Here is an 11,569-nt window from a genome sequence, read left to right as displayed (position 1 = left end):
TTTCACCATGAGTACGTGTTCGGTTCATTATGCAGAAAGCTGTTCGAATTTGATTTTATATAATGGATTATGTTTCGTTCACTCAGTACTATACAATTGTTTCACCATGAGTACATGTTCAGTTCATTTCTGTTTTGCACAATTCAAAACTCTTCCTCCTCACCTTCTACTGCTTCTTCACCAGGGAGAGAAGGAGGAAAAGACGAAAAAATACAGCAGTAACAACAACAAAAAAATGATGATAAGGAGAAAACACGTGAAAAAAAAGGAACGCGAAAAAAAAAAGAGGAGAATGAGGAGGAGGAGGAACATGAAGAAGAAGCCGAAGAAGAAGACACTCCATGTATAAACGAGCGTGAGAAGAAGAAGAAGAAGAAGCGCGGGGGAGAAGAGAAGAAGAAGAGAAGAAGCGTAAGAAAAGAAAAAAGTGAAAAGAGCGCGTGACCTAAAATTGTTTGAATGAACTTAGATGTCAAAATTGTTTGGACGTGGAGAATATCTCAATTTTCTATTAGCATAGATTCTAGTATATCCACTATGAATATAGTTGGTTATATATAGATATTAGAATCTGAACTAAAGCTGCTACACCTCCATTATATAGGATATATGCTAATTAGAAATATTTTGTAAATGATTACCAATAAAATTCTTTTAATTCTAACCTAAATAAGAATAAAATTTAGATCCTTTTGAATATTCGATTTCTTTAATTTATAACTTGTTTGAGATAGATTTCTTATTCAATCATGTTTAGTAGTTAATAATATTTTATCAAACACTTAAAAAATATATAAAAAAATTTCATAAATTATAAGAATAATACAATCTACAATTATTAAATTCAAATAAGCAATAATAACATTTTAAATCCGCAAGAATGAAACATGAAATATCAAATTTATTAAAGGTGAACAAAAATTCAACAAAAATTTATAACTAAAATAACAAGATGAAAACACTAGTAAAATATTTTAAATAAAGTAGTGTGTGAGAATAAGATAATAAGAGCAAAATTATATCTAAACAAAATTAAAAACCAAAATAAAAATAAATTAAGTAAAATTTTAAGAATTCTAGAGAGAAGTTGGAATTTCTCTCTCTAAAACCCCACTAAAAACTTAAGAAAATGTAAAAATGAGTGAGTATACGAGTGTGTAGCATTTCTCCCTTCATCTTGGCTTCATAATAGCATCTGAAATAGCTATCATTTCTCCCTTCATCTTGGCTTCATAATAGCATTTGAAATAGCTATCGAGAGACCCTTAGAAGGCTCAAAAACAAAAATGCATGTATTTCACTAAACCCAGCACATGGAGTCGTCTCGTGCTTGCAGAGAAAGCTCGCGCACGCAAAGAGCTCACCCACGCGAACTACTAGCAAGCTTCATTCTTGAATCGCTTCTCAAATTCGCTTTTTCGCTCAATTCTTTTTTATCCTTAGAGGTCATTGATGTACCTAAACTCTAAAACACGTCAATAAATTGATTACGACATTAAATGACACAACTTTATTGGAAGTAAGATTCAAAAAATACAATTAATTGAGTTAAACTGTGCAAGAGAGTTGATAAACTCCATACTTTTTGATACAGTTTAAAATAATAAAATAAAATTTATCAAGTAACCTTAAGATTTTCTTTTGTATAGTTTGACATTATTTCCTTTATTTTATTGACAAGATTTTTTTATTCTAATTTTAGCAATCATTATTTCGGATTATATTAAAATTTTTTATTTTAATAAAAAATATTTAGTTTTTATTTATTTTTAATTTGAATGTTAGTTATCATATTGTGGATCTTAGTAAAAGCAAGTTATAATTATGATAATTACAGTTAAAAATATTAAATAAAAATAATTCTTCTAATAATAAATTATTATCGATGGATTTTGCGTAGGATAAATCCAACTGTATCATTTAAAATTTTTTATAAATAATTTTATTAAATAATATTATCATTGAAAAATCCCGACGATCATTAGGGCACAAAAAATATTGAAATGACGCTAATAGTATCGTCCAATTTTTTTCAAAGATAAGCTCAACTTAAATTGGCTATTTTAGAAGATATTACCATAAAAAATTTTTAAAGGTAATTAGCGTTGGATTCTAAATTTTGTTGATAAAAAATTACGGTGATGCCTATACTATCGAATTCGTTCTGACAATAAATTCATTGGTAATAATATTATTGTCAAATTTTTTAAAAAATTCTATCGGTAAATCCGACAATTTTAAATATTTCTTTTGTAGTATTAATAATTGAATTGATGGGCTTATTAGTTATTATACATAAATTTTGTACAGTGGGTTGTGAGTGACTTGTGATTTTTACCTCATATTGAATAAGTTTTTCATGATAAAATCTTAATGTGTTGTTAGCTCTTTATTTCCGGTTTTGTGCGATTTTGCATTATATTATTGTGATTCCATTAATGGCATAATTATTTGTGCTTGGGTAATTATTCCTCCTCTTATTTTTGCAAGGATTGAATTATGTCCTACCACTAACTAATTCCACTCTCCATCAAAGACTAATTTTGGGCTTGAATACAAAAGTGTGCGTCTTTTCTCAACGAATTAGACATAACCATTGAAAAGATTTGAGATAATGATTCAATTTATTTATATCTACATGTCCAAATATGTTGGTGGATTTTGGATTTTAGTTAATATGTTTTAAGTTGATTATAGCTGTACTTTCATCAATGCAAAAGACTTATAACTTTTTTATTATAAGTTCTTTTTCCAATTTAGCAATCATTCTATCACTAAGGTTGTGGATCTTACTCAAATTGGAGAATGTTATCCTCTATTTCCCAAATAATTCTCTTTTTCTAAAGTGATTCTTTCCAACAGGGAGAACCGGAGAAGTATTTGGACAAATTTTCTATTAGCATGGATTCTAGTATATATATAGATATTAGAATCTGAATTAAAGCTGTTACATCTCCATTATATAGGATATATGCTAATTAGAAATATTTTGTAAATGATTACCAACAAAATTCTTTTAATTCTAACCGTGAATAAGAATAAATTTCTTTAATTCATAGCTTGTTTGAGAGAGATTGCTTAGTAGGCAATAACATTTGCAGGTTAATGATGATATATAAGGCAAGTTTATATAAATATATATTAAAAAGAAAAGAAGCAAAAGAGAAAAACCTTTAAACTCTGCAAAGAGAGTCAGAGAGATGGCGCCAGAGCCAAAACAGTACCCAACTACCCATCAATCATAAAAACCCAAAAAACATGTATTATGAAGGAGGAGATTTTCAAATTCCACAATCCACGGATTTATCAGCACATCAAATCATGTCTCTTCGATCCTTCCTTTTTTCCTTGACTTTTATGATCTCTCTTCTTCCATTCTCTCTATACTTTGCTTCTTTCTCTTTGGCCATCTTCTGTTTCATCAGAGGAAGAGGGTCCCTCACTATTGGCTTCACTAGTTTGGCTGCTTTTACCCATCATCATCATTCCTTGGTGAACCATTTTCATATGCTTTGTTTCGGATTCCGATTTGGCCCTCGCCCTTGGTTCTTGATCTCCATCTTGATACTCTTCTTCGGATTTGTACTTGTACCAACACGCCCAATAAACGAAATTGAAGAAATTTATGCAACTTAAGATGGCCAAGAACCAATAGAACAAGTTGAGATTGTTCGAGTTCAGATCGAATCCATGTAACCAACCTTGTTTGCTCGGCGCCACCCTCTTCGTGATGCTGTTTATTACATTAACAAATACCGTGCTCAAGAAGTAACCAATGGACATTGCTAACCATGTGAAAGAAGTTGATAGCGATTTCATTGTTTTTGGTGCTTCTCTATAGAAGAATTCCAATAGGCCTACTTGTGTGAACATATCTGCAATCCCGAAAATCGCATATTGGAATGAAAGCCAGAATAGGCTAATTGGTTTTGAAGGGTCTTTTCTTGCTTGGTCCCTTCTCTTCACTTCTATGATTCCGGCTACCGTCATTGAAATCGAAGAGAGTACTAGTCCAACGCCAACCCTCTGGAGCTGAGTGACTCCAGAGGGATGGTTTGTGATCTTTCGTGCGAATGGCACGAAGAAGAACTCGTAAATTGGGATTAGGATGCATAAGAAGAGAAGGGGTATCACCGGAATTGATGCCGGGGGAACGGTGAAGGAGCCGAGTTTTAGGTTCATTACATTCCCCTGTTGAACTGAGAATGTTTGAAGCTGTGCTAGGCAAGTGTTCATTATTATGGTGCTAGCTAATATTGGTAACATTCTTGTTAGGATCTTCACTTCTTCAACTTGTGTCACAGTGCAAACTTTCCACGGTTTTGGTTCAAAGTTTCCTTGAAGAACTGCTGCTTTGTCTAGGAACCTAATCCAACAAACCAAAACTCCATAAAAAATCATGTTTGAATTATCAAGACCCATTTTACATTTTAAGGTTTTACCAATTTTACCACCTTCTCTGGAAACTCTCATAAATTTTGTACACTAGAAGTTGAATTTAATTTGATTTCACAGAGAACAATAAATGCAAAAGATAAGAAAAGAAATCATTGAACATGGCTGCTATTCAGAAGAAATTTCCTTTTCATATTCTCTCAGTAAAGTACTGCCAAATTAAAAACCACCCCAAAATATCTAATAATTTAAAAAAAATATATATTAAAATCAAAGAAGCTTGATTGCTCAAAGTACTCACTCTTGTTCACAAACTTTTATCCCTGAGAAGTGTCAGAAAAGAAAAAAAACTTTAACTTTTTTGCTTGCGATTTTGAGTAATAGATAGTAAAATTTTTGGGTAATCATTCTCAGTATCTCTGCTGCTGCAAACGTGCAAAAGCCATAGTTGTAGGGCCATAGTGCTTGGCATTACCTACTCCGTCGTACATGAAGGAAAAAGAATCTTAATTCCTAACACGCCACTGTGCTGGACCGTGCACTTGTTTAATTGTCTTTTCAATTTTTCAGGGTAAATAAGAAAAAGTTCATTGCACGAACACATTTTTATTTGATTTCATATATTTAACTAAAATATGTTTGACATCCACTTTTTTTTTTTTTTTTTTGTGGAAATGGTAATGGAAAATCTTTACCTTAACTGGTTTGTGTGTGCAATCTTCCCTGTTGTTGAGTCTTTATCACTAATCTCATATAGTTCTTCATGGGATTCTGGTAGTGGTAGCTTTCGGTTCTTGAAAGCCACAACAATAACCTGTGGTAAACCAAATATATATATATATTCTTAGTGAAAAATAAAAAAATTAACTATTATTGACTTAATAAAAAAATATTAGTCAACTAGCATTATTTTTATTTCTGTTCAGTACGTTAGAAAATCCTTTTTATTCAAGGATGTTAATTCAATGGGACCAAGAATAGTATATAGAACGGTAACAAGGAAATGTTAGGTTGACAAAAAAGACAACATTAATTAATTATCGCAACAATTAATGAATGTTAAATAAATTAAATTATGGTTGTTTTTGGCTAATTTTCTTTGGTTACCAAACATTTTCGAATCTAAAATTTTAGGTCAAAGAAAATATGAGATTAATTGTTGAGTGAATACAGTCAATACACAATATTAGTGAAGTACAAAAATTATCAAAAAGAAAGAAAAAATTAATTATACGTTGAATTATACCATACCCGTGATAAATTCAAATAATTAGGAAAGTTCAACTAAATACATTGAAAACGGTCATTATTAGTTTATTAAATGAAATCAACTATGTTAGTTATAGAAAAAAAATAAAAATATTTGGTAACCAAACAAAATTAATGAAAAATAGTCATAATTTATTTTATTTAATATTCATTAAATTAATAAATATTAAATAAGACAAGTTTTAGCTATTTTTTTGCCTTCCTAATATTATTGAAAAAAATTAGATACCTAATTGATATTCATTATAAAATATATATTAAAATGTAAAATATATATTAAAAATATTTTTTATACAACTAGTATTTTTAAAATTTAACTAATTAAAAAATATAAAATAAAGATTGACGCTAAAAAAATAAATAAATAATTATTAGATAATTTAATAAATTTAACTAAAATATAATTAATTAGTTCACGCAAATAAATGAAAACCATCCCTCTAAAAGAAACATGTTAAAAATAAGGTGGGAAGTAATGTATAACTGACTTTTGGTAGAGTTAATATCTGAGAGTTTTTTTTGATAAAATTTAGTTAAATTAGTTAAATTATTTAATAATTTTTAGTTATTAATTTTATATAAAATTAACTGCATTTAAATTTTCAGTAAAATAGGAGAAAAAGAAAAACCTGAAGGATCCTTGAAAGAGGGCTTTGAGAAGGTGGTAGAATTCTGTAAAAGGGTTTGCCAAGAGCAAGAGTGAGAAATCCAAGGAAGGAAGAAACGGTTACAATCAAGAATCCCAAGTACCATGCTCTCTGAGTGCTAACCCAGACGACGCCAGTAACGCCCACAACTGAGCCCAGTGTTGTGCTGAGCAGAAGCCAATTGAAGTATGTGGCTAAACCCTTCCCTTCCTTCGGGTCTTTCTCTTCAAACTGGTCCGCCCCAAGTGCCGTCATGGAACCCCTCACTCCCCCCGATCCCAATGCCAGCAAGCACAGTGACGTGTACAACATTACTGCTACTCCTCCTTTCACGCAGCTTGATTTTCCACATGCTTCTGGTTGTAGCGCCTTTGTGCCCGCTTGAATTGTCACCACTACCAGCGCCTGCAATATATCATATCATTTTACACAAACTCAGATCCATCAAGGACTATAACAAAACAGAGACTTTGCAGTGAAAAAATAAAACGCAACTCACAAACAATTCTTTAATGTATTAGAACACTAATATTATTTTTTTTATTTAAACTCCGACAGTTAACAGCGGGGGAAGGGAGAAAGGATTTTTGTGAGTCAGAAATGAGAAACAAACTAAATTAGTAAAAGCCTCTTTTTGCGGACCAATTGAATTGTTTATTTGGAGATATTGGGAATTGGAGTAGTATTTATATTTTTTTTATGTTTTAGATGATGAGGTTACCGTGACTTCGAGTGATCCAAAAAGCAAGCATGTGGTGAGTCTGTTGAGGTAAGTATCGGAGATGAAAGCACCAACGAGTGAGAGCAAGAAAGTGGAACCCAAAAAGTTTGTCAGAGTGTTGGCAGAGCTTGACAGATCAAAGTGCATAACTCCATAAAAGTAGAGCACCATGCTCACCATGTTCGCCACCAGACCCATGTTGTCCAATGCTGACAACACTATACCAAAGCAAGGAACAATAATCAAACATTTGCAAATGGGTATTCATACTTCTTTTCAAGATTTGATTTTTATTTACCGAAAACAAACATTGCAGCTCTGAATCCACCCTTCTTCTCCCATGCTTTTGCTTCCTCTTTGTCTCGCTGTTCCAACAAAATTGTAACTCATGAGCTACTCAGAGATATAAAGAATGATGGATTATGAAGGAATATGCTTACCATTGTTGAGATTCAGAGGGAAAATGGTGGTTGTGGAAGTGGTGTTGGTGAACGTAGAACCCAAAAAGGAAGCTTTAGAAGAAAAAGCTTGAGTATTGGAGTACTAAAGAGAGTAGCCTTCAACTTATATAAAATGTACAATATAGGTCCTAAGTTTTATTACTACCCCTTCTGGAACAGTTGCTTCTGTTCTTGATGACTAGTTCTTTTCCTATGCTATTATTTATCACGATCAGTGTGTGTGTGTGTGAAATGTGAATCAACCCCCTCCTCCTCTCTCTCTTCCTCTTTTGGGGACACTTTTCAACTTTTTGAGCACAAAATGTGTATTATTGAAGATGGCACCAAAATTAAAAAAAAAAGAAAATTGAAATGGAAGAAGCTACCACGGGTGGTTTAAGATTGCTAAGAATGGATGATAAATGAATTATTGATCTTAATTTCTTAATCAACCCAACATATTAGACCCACTCCTCTTGATTTTTATGCTTGTCTCTCTGCATTTGTGAGGCCCCTTTGTTCTTAAAACCAGCAGCTTTTCGGTAACGCTCAAAAGAGGGGTCAAATTAAAAGGAAGAGTATAAATACAGAAATTGGGGAAGACCCCCTTTTTTTTAAATCCCTACTGGTTGATACAATGATAAGTATGACACCCATGCATAGCATGTGATCAATTACTTATTTATAAGGATTTGTTATTAACCAATAAATTATTATATAAATAATGTGAAATTTAAATTTTTAACACTTATTTAAGTATATAAGTAAAAATTATTCGATTAATCCAATTGATTTTTTTTAACTCTTATTTAATAAATTGATTAAATTCAATAAAATCTACTTCGATCAATCCAATTGGTTTTTTTTTAACCCCCATTTAATAAATTCAATAAAATCTACTTCATAACTTTTTAAGATAAATGATGCATATGTCACATGGTTTTCCCTATTTCCTCCCTAATAACGTGTTCTTAATATGTCATGTTAATAATTGTTACCGTCTCGTCTACCTTCTTAGGTAGAATATAGGTGTATAGTGTATGTAGGGTTCACTAGTAGCAGACCATTTTTTCCCCCTAATATGTAACTACTTTTATATATAAGAATTCTAAAATATAATCATATAAACCGAATACTTTTAAATATATTGGTAGATTAATATTTTAATAAATTTTAATCGTTAATCTTAATTATATGTATTATATATTTTATTATAATAAAAATTAATAATTAAAAATCACTGAAACATTAATATATTAGTACACTTACAAATTTTCTCATAAACCTTACAAATTTTCCCATACAATATATCATTATCATTTATTACTCTAAAATGTATAGCATTCTAGTTCCAAATACAAGAGTGGCAAATTTTGACATTAATCTTCGGGAAGAATTTTAACCGTATCAGATATATATCAGTATTATAATAATTTTAATAGTTAATCTCCATTATAAAAAAATATATAATATATATTAATTAAAATTAACTATTAAAATTATTAAAATATCGGTATTTTAGGTATATTTAAAAATTTTTCTAATCTTTATATATCTTTCTCCTTAATGTCATTTAAAAAAAAGTGTAATATATTAATAATGAGATTTATTAATAATTCATGATTAATAATACTAAGATTTGTCAATAATTTTTAGCTTCTATCATATTTTTTGATAATTATGTTACATTTTTTTATATTATTCTAAAATGTATAATATTTTGGCATCGTCTCTCTTCTCAACATTGTTTAAGAAATATATTACATATCAATAAAAAGATTTTTAATAATTAATAATTAATTATGATAAAATTATTAATAATTTTCAGATTTATATTATATCTTTCTAATAATTAATTGATTATTTCTTATATTTTTATAGACATTATATATAAAATCTTTTATATTTACAGTTTATGAGTGTATATAATATAATAAGAGTCTTGTTTACTGTTTCAATTTTTTTAATTATTTTAATTATATAAGGGTTTAATTATTATACATCTTAAAGGTACATATTAAAATTACTACTAATAGAAATTTTTTAAATTTCTTCGTTTAATAAATACACAACAAATGCATAAAAGAATTTAACTTTATATCTTTTCTATCAAATTTTTTTTATAATATTAACTTATGTCATTAATTATGACACATGTTAGCTAAATTTTTTATATAATAATAGTGTATTTTTTATTTTATTTTTTATCAAAACTAATCCTTTTAAGGTAAAAATTAAAATTGTCTTTTTGACTAATGTACACATATTTTTATTCCTTTAACTAGTATATTTATTCGTGAGATTTATGAAAAATACCTATTTTCTTGTATTTATGTCTAAAATATTTCTAAAATAAAATTTTATAGACATATTTAACTCATATAAAATAAGTTCGTATGTTTTTTTTTTATCATTTATATGAATACTAAACAATGATATGAAATGAAAAAAATTCACAAAGGACTTGGATTTAAAAAAGAAAAAAAAAACTCTAGTATAATAAACAAATATCTCAATGTGTATAAAAAAATGTACGTACGCATTTTTGTTAAAATGAGAGTGATTGATTTATTAAATCATGAATAATACACATAATAAGTGCAACTAAAAATAGATTAAACTATAATTAACCGTTTAAATACTTTCCATAAACTATTAAAAATAGGGGGTTCGAGACTTCGCGGTGCGATTTGAATCGGTTTTGAGTAAAAAGTTTATCCAATTTGAACATTAATTTTATTTGCGATGCGGTTTGAATTGGATATTTTTTTAAAAAAATCTGATCCGATCCGATCTAATTTCAAGTAGTTTGGATTGGATTTGGATTTGCGGCTTTGTAAATTAAAAAAATTAAATATATTATATATATAACAAGTCTCAACATCAAATTTTAAATAACCAATAATGACATAACGAGTCTCAACAATATCTTAAAAACCAACGATAATATAACAATAGAAATAAAATGATAGGTTAGTTAAAATAAATAAATAAATCACATTTTAAACATAAAATATAAATAACTCAAGTGGGGATAGGCTGCTCCACCAAGCCCGCCTTCTCTTTACAGGAATCAAACTTCACTGCAGGTAAACTCTTAGTCATCATATCTCAACCATTATCATCAGTATGGATCTTCTCAAGTGCATATGACTTCATCTCAAGCGCTTGACGTATCCAATGATACCTCACCTCTATGTGCTTCGATCTGGAATGAAACGTCAGATTCTTGCTGAGATGGATAGCACTCTGAGTGTCACAAAATAGCACAAACTTCTCTTGATTGATGCCTAACTCTTGTAAAAATTTCTTCATCCACAAGAGTTCCTTAGAAGCTTCAACAACAACAATGTATTCTGCCTCTGTAGTAGATAAAGCAACACATTTCTGAAGTTGAGATTGCCACGACACAGCTCCCCCTGCAAAAGTCATCATATAACCAGAAGTAGACTTTCTTGAATCAAGATCCCCGGCCATATCTGCATCTGTGGAACCATCCAACACAGTTTGGCCACTTCCAAAGCATAAACAAACTGTGGAAGTACCATTAAGGTATCTGAGAATCCACTTTACTGCTTGCCAGTGTTCCTTGCCAGGATTAGAGAGAAACCGACTAACAACTCCAATGGCATGAGCAATATCCGGCCTGGTGCAAACCATAGCATACATCAAATTGTCAACTACAGATGCATATGGAATCTTCTTCATTTCTACTTTCTCTTTCTCACTTGTAGGACATTGCTGCAAACTCAGCTTGAAATGACTAGCAAGTGGAGTACTAATAGGTTTGGAATTACTCATGCTAAACCTCTCTAAAACCTTCTCAATGTACTTCTGCTGCGACAACCACAGTTTTCTATTCTTCCTGTCACGAGTGATACTCATGCCAAGGATTTTCTTTGCAGGACCCAAATCCTTCATAGCAAAGGATCTGTTCAAGTCTTTCTTAAGACTTTCAATCTTCTTAGTGTCATGACCAACAATCAACATGTCATCAACATAAAGCAAGAGAATTATAAAATCACCATAAGAGAATTTCTTAACATACACACAATGATCAGAAGAAGTCTTACTATACCCATGACCTTCCATGAAGG

General features: G+C 30.1%; 1 protein-coding gene across 1 annotated transcript; it reads right to left on the bottom strand.

Moving 5' to 3' along the window:
• Positions 1 to 3,078: 3,078 nt before the first annotated feature.
• LOC107618457 (protein NRT1/ PTR FAMILY 4.6) lies at positions 3,079 to 8,129 on the bottom strand. Its single transcript, XM_088498914.1, has 6 exons — positions 7,473 to 8,129; positions 7,331 to 7,397; positions 7,033 to 7,250; positions 6,294 to 6,716; positions 5,091 to 5,209; positions 3,079 to 4,366 (listed from the first exon to the last, which is right to left on the bottom strand). The coding sequence occupies exons 1-6, from the start codon at positions 7,473 to 7,475 to the stop codon at positions 3,382 to 3,384; spliced, it is 1,815 nt and encodes a 604-aa protein (XP_088355040.1). The 5' UTR covers positions 7,476 to 8,129; the 3' UTR covers positions 3,079 to 3,381.
• Between the last annotated feature and the right edge of the window lie 3,440 nt (positions 8,130 to 11,569).

Source organism: Arachis ipaensis, chromosome B9 (genome assembly GCF_059453495.1).
Source record: "Arachis ipaensis isolate K30076 ecotype BB chromosome B9, ASM5945349v1, whole genome shotgun sequence".
In the NCBI taxonomy this organism is placed as follows: Eukaryota; Viridiplantae; Streptophyta; class Magnoliopsida; order Fabales; family Fabaceae; genus Arachis; species Arachis ipaensis.
The sequence above is the reverse complement of the archived record's forward strand: the minus strand, read 5'-3'. Positions and strand labels throughout refer to the sequence as shown.